Source organism: Talpa occidentalis, unplaced genomic scaffold, assembly GCF_014898055.3.
Source record: "Talpa occidentalis isolate TD23 unplaced genomic scaffold, MPIMG_talOcc4v2.1 talOcc4.15, whole genome shotgun sequence".
Lineage (NCBI taxonomy): Eukaryota > Metazoa > Chordata > Mammalia > Eulipotyphla > Talpidae > Talpa > Talpa occidentalis.
The window spans coordinates 41,339,988-41,355,547 of NW_023601543.1; the positions used below are offsets into that span (position 1 = coordinate 41,339,988).

General features: G+C 36.7%; 1 protein-coding gene across 1 annotated transcript in view; it reads left to right on the forward strand.

Moving 5' to 3' along the window:
• The window catches only part of BRWD3 (bromodomain and WD repeat domain containing 3), a 154,238-nt gene that overhangs the window by 116,122 nt on the left and 22,556 nt on the right, over nt 1-15,560 (forward strand). Inside the window, 9 exon segments of the mRNA XM_054695885.1 lie at nt 2,804-2,928; nt 3,609-3,691; nt 4,693-4,804; nt 5,918-5,979; nt 6,079-6,234; nt 6,901-7,021; nt 7,890-8,015; nt 8,105-8,183; nt 13,714-13,774. Coding sequence (XP_054551860.1) covers nt 2,804-2,928; nt 3,609-3,691; nt 4,693-4,804; nt 5,918-5,979; nt 6,079-6,234; nt 6,901-7,021; nt 7,890-8,015; nt 8,105-8,183; nt 13,714-13,774 — 925 coding nt within the window.

The window sequence follows — 15,560 nt, forward strand, 5'->3', positions numbered from 1 at the left end:
TGTACCATTGTCTTGTACAGCTGAGTGTTATCGGTTATATTTTATATGTTTACCAGAATTTATATGCCACCTGTTATCTTGATTATTTTACCTAATTTCCTTCAAGCTTTAGATCTTCTAGTGTGTACTATACTATAATTGGAACAAAGCACTAGTTCTCTGGTATGGATATTTTCTCACAGTAGCTTTATACATTCCAGAAGCTCTATAAATTGACTGGGTGTGTGGACTACAAACACTCTCAAGTTATAGCATTTTGGGGATATAATAAATACCATAAATCCCAAGAAGCTCAGAAATGTGTGGTACTTTATTGAATATTTCTTTTGATTTAGTACCAATGTATCTTCATGGTATTATTGATTAAAATACCTATGTATGTTTTTAAAGAATTTTCTGTCTACAAATACATAATCCATTCGTACAGATATAGGGATATATACAACATCATTTCTACTTAGGTTTATATATGTTTTTTGTTCTAATTTTTTTCAACTTGGATAGCATGAGACTGAAAGGAAGTAATTTTATGGTTTTCCAGGTAAATGCAGGGTTATTGTGTGATGATGCTTAGCAGGAAGGTTCCAAGACAGAATGTGTATTTTTACCAAAATTAAGATTTAGACACTTGTAAAAATTTTTTTTAATTTATTTTATTTATACAAGAGCTGGGGTACAGGCCAGAGGTGTGGGAGGGTGAGAGAATTCACCAGAGACAGAGCAGGGAGCAGAACAGGCAGACTGACTGAAGATACTGCTGAGGGGAGCTGTGGGCAAGACAGGAGAGGTCTGACCTGTCATGTGGGTTGCTCCCTGGCCGGCCAGGAATCGAACCCATGCTGCAGAGGCTGTAGGTAGCTTCACAGCACTGCGCTCAACCTGCTGTGCCACCAGGGGAGGCCCAGACACTTGTAAAAAAATTGTATTAAAGTTTTAAGATGCTGGGCGGCCCTGGTGGCGCAAGGGGTTAAGACACAATCTATGAAGCTGTCCGCAGCAACTGCAGCATGAGTTTGATCCCTGGCCAGCCAGGGAGCAACCCATATGGCACAGCAGACCTCTCCTGACTCACTGACTGCTCCCTTCGGCAGTGTACTTAGGTCATTCCGCTGTTCTGTCCCCGTTCTGTCTCTGGTGAATCCTCACCCCCCACACCTCTGGCCTGTACCCCAGATCTTGTATGTATAAATAAATAAATCTTTAGGGCCTCCCTGGTGGCGCAGGCGGTTGAGCACTGCACTGTGATGCTGTCCACAGCCTCTGAGGCACAGGTTCCATCTTGGCCGGCCAGGGAGAAACCCATATGGTGTAGCAGACCTCTCCTGTCTTGCCCACTGCTCCCCTCAGCAGTGTATTTCATCAGTCTGCCTGTTTTGTTCCCCGCTCTGTCTCTGGTGAATCCTCTCATGCTCCTGCATATCTGGCCTGTGCCCCACTTCTTGTATAAATAAATAAATCTTTAAAAAATAATTTTTTTAAAGATTTATTTATTTATACAAGCACTGGGTACAGTCAGAAGCGTGGGAGGGTGAGAGAATTCACCAGAGCCAAGTGGGGAACAGAACAGGCAGACTGACGAAATACACTGCTGAGGGGAGCAGCAGGTGCAGCAAGAGAGGTCTACCATGCCATGTGGGACCCTCGCCGGCGACCAGGAATAGAACCGGCACTGCAGAGGCTGTGGGCAGCTTCACAGCCCAGCGCTCAACCATTGTGCCACCAAGGGAGGCCCCCCAAAAAAATTAAAAAAATAATTCTTTTAAAAAAATAAAGTTTTAAGATGCTAAAATATCTTATCAAGTAAGCTTTTTGTAATCATCTCCTAGAAGATACCATCTATTCTAAATCCGGTGAAAATTGTTCTTTTATTTTAATCAAGGAAATAAAGGCAACTTTTGATTTCTTATTTAAAATTCTAACCCTGTGTGTCTAGGAAATTGTAAGAGGTAGCATATATGTAGCACAAGAACCTGGGCTTTGTAATACACCTGGATTTCAATCCTAGCTCTGCTAGATGCTAGTGTACAACTTTAAGCAAGTCATTGTATCCAGAGACTCAGTTTTGTCATGTTGTGACTAATAATCAGTGTGTATGGATGTTACAAAATAATAATATAAGCTTTCAAAAAGGAAGTCTATGACAAATATACATACATGTTCACTTGCATACTTTTCTGCTAGAGGAACGGTTCTTAACCAGACAGACAGAGCATACTAATCCCCGTTAAGAGTTTTTTCAAAATACTTTTGACTGAACTGTAGCCGAAAATTCTATACAAGTTAGGTTATAGGAACATAAATTTTATTTATTTATGCATACAAGACTGGAGTATAGGCTAGAGGTGCGGGGAGTGAGAGGATTCACCACAGACAGAGTGGGGTGCTAAACAGGCGAATCTCCTGAAATACACTGCTGTGAGGAGCAGTGGGCAAGACAGGAGAAATCTGCTGCTTGATGTGGGTTATCTCCCTGGCCAGGGATTGAACTCATGCAGCAGTGGCTGCTGATGCCTTGATAGCACTGAGGCTTTAACCCCTGTGCCATCAAGGAGGCCCAGAACATAAATTTTAAAAAGATTCCTGAGAGGTTTCTGCTGCTTATCCTTGCTTAAAAGCCCTTCACTTAAACTGTGGTCTACTAAGGATCAAGAACCATGTCTTACTACCTTTGACAATTTGTGATGTGCCTAGTATTTGATGGGTATTCAGATAATTTTTAAACTGTCCAAATAACAATGACATAATATGCAAATATAACACATTCATATTGAAAGTAATAATCTAGTGATTTTCTCTTAAATAGGAACAAGAGTTTGTTAAAATTGTAGGAATCAAATATGAGGTTGGACCTCCTACATTATGCTGCTTGAAGCTTGCATTTCTGGACCCCATTTCAGGCAAAATGACTGGAGAATCTTTTTCCATTAAGTGAGTAACTCTGTGTGTGTTTGTGTGTGTGTGTGTGTGTATTTTAATCCCTGGAGTGTATTGTGCAGAGAGCACAGGGATTGATGGCAGAGAAAATGCTACACACTACAGGCTTTAGAGTTTTAAAAACCAAGGTTTAATTCTTGGTTTGTTTCTCAACTATACACATATATCTTTGAGCAAGTTATTTAACATCACTGAATTTATGCCCTCATCTGGAAAACTGAAATATTAATATCCTCCTCAGGATTGTTGTGAAGAATATGAAAGAACCCTTTTAAGTGCCTAATATGCTTGAAACATGGTAGTGTTTTTTTTTTTTTTCTGTTAATAGCGATAATAGGAATAATAAGTGAATGGCACATTCTTGAAGTTGCGTTTTAAAGACCAATATGAATTGATATTCTTTCATCTCCTTAGATTTCAAAGTTCTTAATATAAAATACCTTACATTAAGCTTTGAGAATGTTCATTGACATCTTTATATTGCAGTTATACAGTAGTAGGTAGATCATAGCAAATGTGGTTTGATTTATGTGAAGGCATTTATAGGGACCTTGAGATGTTTGCAACATTTTGTTTAATGGCTCCGCATTAAACATATATCCATGGGTGTTTGGTAAGAAACATATGCTATTATATGTGTTTATTCATTCATATGTGCTTTATTTTCTATACAGGTATCATGACATGCCAGATGTCATTGACTTCCTTGTGCTACATCAGTTTTATAATGAAGCCAAAGAAAGGAACTGGCAGATTGGTAATTATAGTGTTCTCAGTTGATGACTCTTAAATTTGAGGTAGAGTAAGTAATTTTCAAACTCTAATTTAAACAGAAAGAAATTAGTTTGCCATGTAGCTGGAAAAGCTTTCAGCCAAATTAGAAAAATTTTATTTTCCTTTTGGTGATTTTATTGACATGGTGTGCAGCATGCACCCTCTAAATCTTTTGCAAATACTTCTTCTCTTAGAATCCAAATCTTAAAGAAAATCATCAAATGTCAATTGCCCTGAAATAGAGTATTTTACACTTTGGCTTTTAAACCACATTAGTAATTGTGGTCAGCCTGCCTACTTGGCTCCCTCTCTCCCTTCCCTTTGTTCCATTCTTCATTTTTCTTTCTGTTTCTCTCTCTCTACCCCTCCCCTTTTCTCCTTTTTCCCTCTCTTCCTATCTCTTCTTCCCTTTACCTCCCCCTGCACTGACCGTTTCATCTTAGACAAATTTTAAACGTATGTGCCTCACTTCCATTTAAAATCAGAATCTCATCAGTATACACTTACAAGTTTTATATCAGCAAAAAGTGAGTTAATATATAAAAAGCACTTAAAATAGTAACTGGCACAGAATAAAAACTGTTAATGTCTGCTATTAAATGCAAAGGAAATTTTCAATCAGAATGTTTTGTTTTTGTAATCCTTTGCCATTTAGTAGAGGCAGAAAATTTGTGTGAAGAGACTTTTAAAGGCAAAAATCTGAAAGCAAAAAAGAACTCTAGTAACATGTACAGTATAAGCAGTATGCCTAATGATGATTGCAAGTAATTGATAAAAGTTAAATTATATGTGGTAGCATTTAAGAAGATATGAATATATGTGATTTTTTTTAGAAATATGATTACTAGCACTTGGAAATTGAAACCTCTAGTAAAATCTAGATACAATGCTTCTCTATTCAACAAAAGGTAGAAATTTAGAGTGGGAAAAGAGCTATTATTTTTCTCAAAAACACCCTTTACAGTACTTTAAAAAATGTTACAGGTGATAGATTCCGCAGTATAATAGATGATGCCTGGTGGTTTGGAACTGTGGAGAGTCAGCAGCCTTTTCAACCAGAGTATCCTGATAGTTCTTTTCAGTGTTATAGTGTTCAGTAAGTACAGTTATGGTCTTTTATGCTTGATATAATTCTTCAGTGCTCTATGAACTTCCTATAAACCCTACCGGGGATAATGCTTTTTTATATGACCTATTTAGACTTAGAATATCTATACCTATAAGGAAAGTAATCATAGTACTTGTAAAGAAGGAATTTGGTGATAAATGTTTTGATCCAATATGAATGCTCATGCAAAGCAGGAACTAACGATTGAATTCTACCACCTTTAATGCCTGCATTTTCTCTTGAATATTTCTATTATTATGTTTTTTGGCAAGAGGAAAAAAATGAAAAAGTTGATAATGATGTGTACTTCCTGAATTCATGGGACTCTGATAAAAATTGAGTAGCTGCTAAATATTTCTATTTTAGATAAGATAAGAATTGCAACTTATTCTATGGCTAATACTAAAATTAATTCAGTGTTTGTTACAGCTGGAATATAGCAATGAATATTGTTATCTAGTATTTCATTTAATGTTACCAATTTTAGACAGCAGTAGCTGTATTATGTTTGGATGTACCATTTGTCTGTATCTTCTTTCTTCCTGAAATCTCTGAGTTATAAGATTCCTAATGAATGACACTTTCCTCTCAAGAATAATAGAAGAAATGTTTATTCTGTGAAGGTAACTTTTAGTCTATACATTACAGATCAAATATAATAGAAGAAATATTTATTCTATGAAGATTAATGTCTCTATCTTACAGTGTGTCATACATGTTTTGTAGATAAGCTATCATATGTAAGCTGTTAATATAAAGTAGATTATATCACAGAAAGACATGATCTATTAAATTGACTATTTTAGTTAAAATTTTCCAAAGAGATCTTTTTATTCTGTACCTTGTCTTAATTTTAAATATAAGACTGATTGATGTTTAAAAAATAAGAATTAAAACTAAGTGTAACCTTACTGCTAAGTTTCATAATATTGAATCATGTTTTCTCTATTATAGATTTATTATTTTTATGTAAGTAAAGTTGTGGTTTAAGGGAAAATGTATTAATTACCCTTTCCCAAATTTTACCCCCCAATAACTCATAGAAATTATGGCTAATAAATAAAGTGTCACATGAATTTGATTTGCATCTTTTTTTAATAGCTGGGACAATAATGAGAGAGAAAAGATGAGCCCCTGGGATATGGAGCCAATTCCAGAAGGAAGTAAATATACTTTTAAAAATGAATTATACTTCTTCTAAAAGAATGGCAATAGGATGATATTAAAAACTACTCATTTATGATTTTTCATATTATACATAGCTGCCTTTCCAGATGAAGTTGGTGCTGGTGTTCCTGTATCTCAGGAGGAACTGACTGCTTTATTATACAAACCCCAGGAAGGAGAATGGGGAGCTCATTCCAGAGATGAGGAATGTGAACGGGTTATTCACGGTATCAACCACCTTCTTTCCTTAGGTATGGTGAATGTGAAAGAATGTTAGGAGGGGGGCAGAGAATTAGGAAAACCAGCAGAAATTTAAATTCTACACAAAATAGTACACTTTCTCACTGTACACTTACTTAGTCAGCTTTTAAGTTGAGAGGTACTTAAAAATGTGGTTTTAGTGTTAACATTATTATTTGCTTGGTGAAAGTAATGATTGATAAACTTTCAGTTCTCTAGAGGCTCATAATAATAAAGGCAGGCATTTAGGTGTATTTTTCGTTTTTAAGTCACTTTGACTCTAGCTATTCCTTAAACCTGATTTTGGATGGGTTCCTTGGTAAAAGCAGTGGGTATGTAATATAATTTACTCACATGACTATATTTTCTAAAACATTTATCATTTGAGAAGTTTGGCATTATGCACAAAAATACATACAAAATTTGAAGCTAAGCACAGTTCTTAAATTTTTTTACATTCCACCTGACTTGAACCAATGTATCATGCATGTTTCATAGATATGTTCAAACAATAAAATTATAGCAGTACACAATCTATATTTACTTAAGTGAGTCATCATTGCTTTAAAAGTGTAGCATATTGCCCTTCCTCCTTATTTATGTATGAGTTTTAGTTTGTTAACATAAAATGTTAATGTCCTTTATAACTACCTCTTTTAATTTTGGTAATACTGTAGATTTTGCCAGCCCTTTTGCTGTTCCAGTGGATCTCAGTGCCTATCCCTTGTATTGTACTGTAGTTGCTTATCCAACTGACCTCAACACAATTAGGCGGAGGCTTGAAAATCGCTTTTACAGGTCTGTTTGATTTTATCATTTACTATAAAATATATAACTTTATGTATTTTACTTTCCTTTTCTTACTTAATGATACACTGGGATCTGTTTTTGTAGTGTAAACTAATCATTCAAAAGGCCCACCTCAAAATTTCTTCTAAAAATTTAGAATACTAATTTCCCTAATTCAATAGATTATCAGTCTTGTTAATTAGATTTCATTAACAGCTTGAAGTATGTATAGAAAAATAGTCAAATTATTTTTCCCTTGGTTCCGGTTGGGAGTAGACTTACTGTGGGAAGATTCTAGAGGGCAGTGTTTGGTACCTCTCCATCCCCAGAGTCCACTTTGTTCTAACTTATTCTGTGAACAGGTTATAAATATAACAGGTTATAAACATAACAGGTTATAAATATTGAATGTAATTTAAAATATTACATATGATTTTATTTTGCAATATTTCATATGATTTTATTTTGCAATATTTCATATGATTTTATTTTGCAATATATATAAAAATAACTAGGTAAAAATCAGTTCTTTCCTACAACATGGTTTCTTTTGTTCTTGCTCTTCTCTCTTCCCCTGAAAACTAAACATTCTTTTGATTTTTATCAAAACATTGTATTTTGTCACATCACTGTTTACCCATAATGTACTGGGTCAGTACTATTCTAAATTTTGAAATGTAGTCTAGTGGTTATATATCCTTCCATGTGCCTCAAATAGTGTATACTTATATTAGTACATATTAGTCACACACACATATTGAGTCACAGACAGATATTGGAACACCTTTGATATATGGTTGTCTTGTTCTGTGATATACATTCCTAGAGTAGACTTTAAATGTATTAAGACTAACCAAGTTTATTTTTTCTTTCATAGGAGAATATCGGCACTAATGTGGGAGGTACGTTACATTGAGCATAATGCCAGGACTTTCAATGAGCCAGACAGTCCTATAGTTAAAGCAGCCAAAATTGTAACTGATGTCTTACTTCGATTTATTGGGTAAGAAGTAATTTTATCTTCCATGTGGGCCAACTTCTGATTTTTTTAAATTATTGAAATATATTTGACTTATTTATCTTGTTTCTTAGGGATCAGAGCTGTACTGATATACTGGATACTTATAATAAAATTAAAGCAGAAGAACTAAATAGTACTGATGCAGAGGAGGTAAGAACACAGCATAATTAATAGGCATGAATTCCTTTTCTGTAATTTAAAGTACATTTAGTATTACATGTAAGTGCTGTAAATGGCTGTGAGCAGTGAAGCTGATTTCTAAAAGTTGGCTCAACACCTGCATCTTTTCATATTAAAAGCTTTAAACTGTATTTAGGTGGCATATACTAAAAGTTTAGTAGTGTGACAGTGTTTTTAGTCAGAGATGTGGTAGTGAGAATCAGGATGAGGCCTGAGGCGAGGGGGTAAAGTAATACACCAGAGGCAGAGTAGAGAACAGAAAAGGCAGATTCATTAAATACACTGCTGAGAGGAATAGTGGGCAGGATAGGAGGGGTTGTGACAGGAGATGTTGTCTGCAACCCCAAGAAGAGCTTGAGGCTCTCTTTTATAACCTGTTATTTGCTGGGATGTCTGGTCTTGGATGTTGACCTTTGACACAGAATGTGTCCTGGCCCACCTCCCTATTCAATGCCTAGGTGCTGAGGTCTTCAGGCCAGGTTCCCACAGCAACCTTATGGATTCGCTTTATTCAAGCCAAACGTGCCTTTTGGGCAAGGAGTGGGGGCTTAGTTTTTAACCTTAGTAATGATACCTGGACAAGAGATAGGTGGCTGGCAGTCATCCTACTTTATCCAGTGGGTTACAGCGATGATAAATCAGTACTTCATTTTCTAATCCTTAAAAATAAGACAAAGAACTAATTAATTTACTTACTTATTTTTAAAAAGTCAAAAAGAAGTTTGCTATACCATCCATATCTCTTGCATAAATGGGAGAGATCCAGCATGACTGAGTAACTTGTCCATGTTGCCTCTGATAAATATCTTAGCAAAGAAAAGAGAGTTTGGAGGTAGGGAATGTCAGCTGGGGAGTTTTCTGGGAAAGACACAAAGATATGCAGACTAAGATCTGTCTACTCCTTTGAAAACAGATTAAAATCTTCCAGGGAACACCCTAATAGGGTGAGCTCCTTTATACTATAAATGTATTTCACCAAAGCTTGACTTCCACTCAGCCTCTCCCGTGAAATACACCTTTTTCAGAAAGTCTTATTTTGCAGTGGCAGATTTTTGCTCCCCTGTATAGTCCCACTGTTAGCTGGCAAGGTGAGGGACACCCCAGACAGGGTTTCATTCTTTAAATGGTTTCACCATCTACTGCATCAAGACAAAACATACTCTAGTGTGTAAGACCTTTAATAGAAAGGAACTTTAATACAATTAGTTTGTGATAGAGGGACAAGAAAATAGTTTAAAATAATTTCCAATTAAACACCCAAGGTTACCCATTCCCTCGTGAGTAAATGTACAGCCAAATAGGGTTGACCCAAAGCAGGGCCACTGAGGTCCAAAAGCTTGCCACAAGTCTAAGGTACCTTCTGATGGGGACCCATAGGAAAGGGGCAGAATGGACCAGACAAGTCTGGAAGGAAAAGCACAAAATCAAAACCTAAGTGAAGATAAAGGCTGCCATTCTCAGCCTTCCCACAGTTCTGTCACCCATGTTTCTCTCTTTTAAAGTGTCTCCTTCCACAGCCCCCAAGTCCCTAGTACAAATCTGAGGCCATAGAGCAAGTATGGTTTCTTCACATATCTCTCTGCTCCATGCGCCTCCTTGCTCTTCCTCTGCTTCTGTCTGCTTCTTCCCTTCTTCTCTTTCCTTTTCCCAGTCTTTTCTAGCTTCACCTCCCTGTCAAGCTCCACCCTTCTTAGAGTGGTACAGGGAACTTGGAACACCTCCCCTTTCCCTGGGGATTTCATTATTATACCACTTTTAGAACTTCTCAAGAAGTTCCTCAAATCAGAAGTGGTGTTGTTAACATTATTTCGTAGAGCCAGTCTTTCAGTACTGAGAATAGATCAGTCTAATTAAAAGGTTGTCCCCAGTTTCTGGAGGCAGTCCTGTAGGTGAGTCTTAATGTCAAACCTATATTATACAAGCAATATGAGGCATTTCTATGGAAAGAAAGAGAAAAAAAATCACAGATTGAAGTAGAACACAAGTACAGTGTGGAATCCTAAGGGAAGCCAATTGAGATTTCTAGATATCAGGGTTAGAAGTATCTTCCGATAGCATGAGGGAAGACAGTGGTTTTCCCTTTTACAGTTTGATGTTTTCAGACATTTATATAACAGCAACAGTCATATTCAGGTGCTGCAAGCTAGAAATGAAGTTCTTGATATCAACTTCCAAAAACGAAATATTTTAAATGAGTATTTAGTTGATGGACATTTTAGTAGGGATTCATTTTCTATGCAATATATAAAATATTTTAAAATTTCAGGTTTGAAAGTCTTCATTTTTAGTAGTTTCATGGAATTGTTATTTGATTTCTGTGGTGGTTTAATATTGGAGTAAAGCCCAAGAAACTGGGGTGTGTGTGTGTGTGTGTGTGTGTGTGTGTGTAAGAATTCACCAGAGACAGAGTGGAGAACAGAAAAGGCAAAATTTACTGAAGTACCCTGCAAGAGATAGAAGGGAGTGAGAGTGTAAATGTGTGCAGGAAGGATTTGGGCTTCCCTTTTATAAACTGTTTTTATAGGCTTTTCATAACTAGGGGAGTTGGTCTCTGCTAGTTATTATCTGCTGGGACATCAGGAGGTAGCCTGCCTGGTTCTCTTCGACCTGATTCCTGGAAAATTCCTGGAATTCTGCATAACCCCTTATTGGTCATGTGGACCTGTGGCCAGCTTCCCAGGGCAACTCTGTCAGTTTCCCTTATCTGCTTTTGTGACTCCTGGCGTTATTCAGCTGAGCAAAGTGCAGAAACTTAAGTTTTAACTCTATTAAATGATGCCCTAACAATTTCTTTTATGTAAAAGTAGTAACCAGTTTTTTTTAATGCAAAGAAATTAGTACTCCCGGCAGACTCTCACATATATGATTTCTCCACCCATTCATATCCCTAATTTACATAAAGCCTTTTTTGATTGGAGACTATGATATTCAGAAGTAAAAACCAAGGCAATAGACTTAAACAAAATGGAAAGTGTTAATTCAGAAATCTTTAGTGGAAATTTATCCCAGGGAAGAGTGATTCAATATGCTATATTCTATTGTCTGGCTGTTATATAGAGCTACTTGACATGTTTTTATGCACTGTTAATCTCCAAAATTGTAAATCTTCAATCTATTTTTTTACTCTTGCATGAAAGTGTATGTGACTATAAAACATTATATTATTGTAGTTAAATATTATTTTCAAAATTAGGAAAACTTGGATATACCAGTTAGGTATTATCCTCCTGAAATGAATCAAAAAGTTTTCATTGTTACTCATATTTTTTTCTGAACTTTCACATATATACATTTTGATTCTGGATTTGATGTAATCAGAATTTCACTTCACACTAGCAGTACTTAGATTAAAACAGAAAATTAAAGTAAAATATAATTCAACATTTTTCTTTATTTTTTCCTCTATTTTCTTTTTAATTTTTGATGAGAACATTTAAGTTCTACTCTCTTTGCAAATTTCATTTCTACAATACAATATTATCAAATATAGTCACCATGTTTTACTTCAGATTTTTAGATTTCCAGACCTTATTCATCTTGTAGCTGAAAGTTTGTACCCCTTTGCCAATCTCTACCTATTTCCTCCACTAACCAGCCTCTGGCAACCACTTCTCTACTCTGTTTCTATACGTTTGACTTTTGTTTTTCTTTAAAGATTGCACATGTAAGAGATACCACACAGTATTTGTCTTTGTCTGGTTTATTTCATCTAGCATAATGCCTTCAAAATTCATCCTTGTTGTTGCGAATGGCAGGATTATCTTCTTTCTCAAGGCTGAGTAACATTCCATTGTGTGTGTATGTATGTGTGTATATACATACACACACACCTATACCACCACCACAAATCCCTATCAGTTCATTCTTTTGTTAGCAGGTAGAGTGAGTGGTACCTTCACACCTCCAAACTTGCACACTCTAAATAGGTTCTGCCACATAAAGACAAAACATACTCTTAGTGTGTAAGACTGTCAATATGCAATAGAAGAGAAAGAATAGTTTCCCTATGAAATACCCAAAGTTACCCATCTCCTGGTGGGTAAATGGTAAACATAGTTTACCGTTGGTAATGGTAAACATAGTTGACCCAAAAGCAGAGCCACTAGGCCTAAAATCTTGCCATAAGTCTAAGGTACCTTTTGGCAGGGAACCATAGGAAAGGGAAAGAAGGGGTGAAGGAAGTGTGAAAGGAAAGGGGCAAAATCAAAGTGAAAGTCAAGATAAAAGCTGCAATTGTCAGTCTCTTCATATGTTTCTCACCCATGTCTCTGCCTCAGGTGTTTCCTTCCACATTCCCAAGTCCCTGGTGCAAGTCCAAGCCTGAGAAGCAAGCATGGCTTCTTCTCCAAATGTGCCTCTGCTCCAAGTGACTCCTCCAAGTTTTCTCCCAAGTCCTCTCTCTCAAGTCCTTCTTAGCTTCCCCTCATGGCTCAGCTCTACCCTTCATTAGGTGGGGCAGGGACATGGAACTTCCCCTTTCCATGGAGATTACACAGTTGTACTTTCACTAAAACTTAGATTGTTTTCCTGTCTTGGATATTTTATTTTTATTTTTTTTAGATTTATTTATTTATGTATAAAAGAACAGGGGTACAGGCCAGAGGTGCTGAGAGGATTCACCAGACACAGAGTAGCAACAGAACAGGCAGACTGAAATACACTGCTGAGGGGAGCAGCGAGCTGGACAGGAGAGGTCCACTGCGCCATGTGGGTAGCTCCCTGGCTGGCAGGGGATCGAACTCCGGCTGCAGAGGCTGCAGATAGCTTCATAGTGCTGTGCTTAACCCCTTGCGCCATCAGGGAGGCCCTGTCTTGGATATTTTAAATGATGCAACAGTGAACACGGTAATGCAACTTTATCTCCTTGATATCTTGTTTTCATGTCCTTCGGATATTATGCCCAGAATTGCAAAAATGCATCATGACTTTTCCAACAACCCAATACAATGTAATTCAACAATTTTGTTTTATTAGAAAGGGGTACCAATAACTCATGAGCTACTAGACATTACCTAGTTGTTTCACTAGCACTAGGTGACTAGTGTTACCTGATCCTTGCCTCTTGTATTAAATATTTATCCCTTAGATGGATATTTAACTGAATCTTAGATTTTAATGCACAGTATTTTCCCTATAGAAAAGAGATGTATTTCATGAACTAGCAAAAGGTTAATCATGAATAACTCATAGTATATTAAATATGTATGTCATATAAAATAAGTTTTTGTGAAATGCTGACATTTATGTGTAGCTTTAGATACCATTCACTGTACCTTTTCTGTATTCTTAAATCTTTTCTCTTTTCCTAGTATATTGTCCACCTTGTACACATCGTATAGACAAACTTTGGTGTCAGTCTCCCTCCAGCTTTTGTTCTGCTGTCTACTCCAATGAGGAAGTTAATTGTGATTGTACTTGCCATTACTTTGAAAATGTCTATCTAATTTATAAGCCACTAAATGTAACATTAACATCTCTCATTATCCGCTCTTAATTTTAGGATACAGAAATGGTTGATTTAGATTCAGATGGTCCTGGTACTTCTTCTGGAAGAAGGGTAAGTGAATAAATGATCCCGAAGACCAACTCTACCTGTTTGGAGAACTATTAGAGAGAATCACAGAGCTCATTATATGCAGTTGTTTCAAATTGCTAAAGTCTTATTACTGTGACACAGTAAGGATACACAGCTGGGGGCCTCCCTGATGGTGCAAGGGGTTAACTTGCAGCACTATGAAGCTATGGGCAGCCACTGCAGCATGAGTTCAATTCCCAGCCGGCCAGGGAGCTGACCCACATGGCATGACAGATCTCTCCTGAATCGCCCGCTGCTCCCCTCAGCAGTGTATTTCAGTCATTCCACCTGTTCTGTTCCCCACTCTGTCTCTGGTAAATCCTCTCACCCCCTGCACCTCTGGCCTGTACCCCAGTTCTTGTATGCATAAATAAGTAAATCTTTTTAAAAAGGGGATACACAACTAGATCACAGGGAAAAGGACATAGGCTTTGTCTAGAGGAATCCATGTACAGGCTTCTTAATGCTCTCTCCCTCCTCCAAGGGGCCACACAAAACACACTCTCTTCTCCCAGCAGTGACTATATAGCAACATGTGTGTCTTTGGACACTCAGTCTCCAAGCATTTTATTGGCAGGTGGTTGATTATGCAGGGATCATCTCACTAGACATGCCAAGATTCCATACCTCCAGAAAGCTGGAAAGCATAGGAAAACAGGTGTTCAGCACAAATCCTATTTTTTGCAGTAAACAGTTCAAATGCCAAGTTCCCAAACACCTTCAAGTGTCAAACTTACAAGTAAGCCCTGATAAAAATAACCTTCTATTCCTTTAATTCTGTTCTGTATAGTTCCCTATTATTGATGATAATTGGATATGTTTATTCTGTCATCAATGTGTTATAGGAAAACGTTCCTTTGAAATACTGAAAGGCATCAAATTGTGAAGGCCAGAATCTATCATGACCCCAAAGGTTTTACTCACAGAGAGGTATCATTTAAGTTTTATTTTGAGGAAATTATAGTGCTAATACAGTAGATATTAATGCATTATAATTATTATCTTGTAGAGAGAAAAGCCATTAATTCCTCTTTTATTTGAGCTTCAGACTTTCTTAAAATGGAAAGTCATAATACTCAAATTCATGCCATTTCCATGAATATAATATTTGGCTTTCATTTTTACCAGGGAGGATGATGTCTAATTTAAAATAAAAAACTTTTTTTCACATTTCAGATAAAATTTTATTTTTAGTTAAGTAGGAGAAGGTACATAGCAATCTCATGAATTTTTTTTTATTATTTAAAATTTTCTTTAATTTTTATTGTTATTTAAGTACCATTATTCTTGCTAGTATTTTGACAGTGTAAGATTTCCTTACCCCAGGTGTAGTCACTGTAGCCCTCCCTCCACCAAAGCACCCATGGACCCCACCACACTATATTGTATTATTCCCCATCCCCTTGTTTTCACTCCTTTCCTCCCCCCCTTACCCTGCCAGAAGCCTAAGATCAATGGTTAGTTTTCAAGGGTTAGTTTTAAGTTTCTCTTTGTCTGATCCTTTGTTTTTTCCTATATTCCACATGTAAGTGATGCTATCCAGTATTTATCTTTCTCCTTCTTGCTTATTTCACTTAGTATAATACCTTCTGAGTCTGTCCATGTTGCGGCCATTAGCATGAGTTTATCCTTTTTGATTGCTGAGTAGTATCTGTGTGTGTGTGTGTGTGTGTGTTGTGTGTGTGTGTGGTACCATGTCTTCTTGATCCTCTCATTTGTTTTGGGGCATTTAGGTTGTTTCCATGTCTTGGCTATTATAAAGAGTGCTGCTA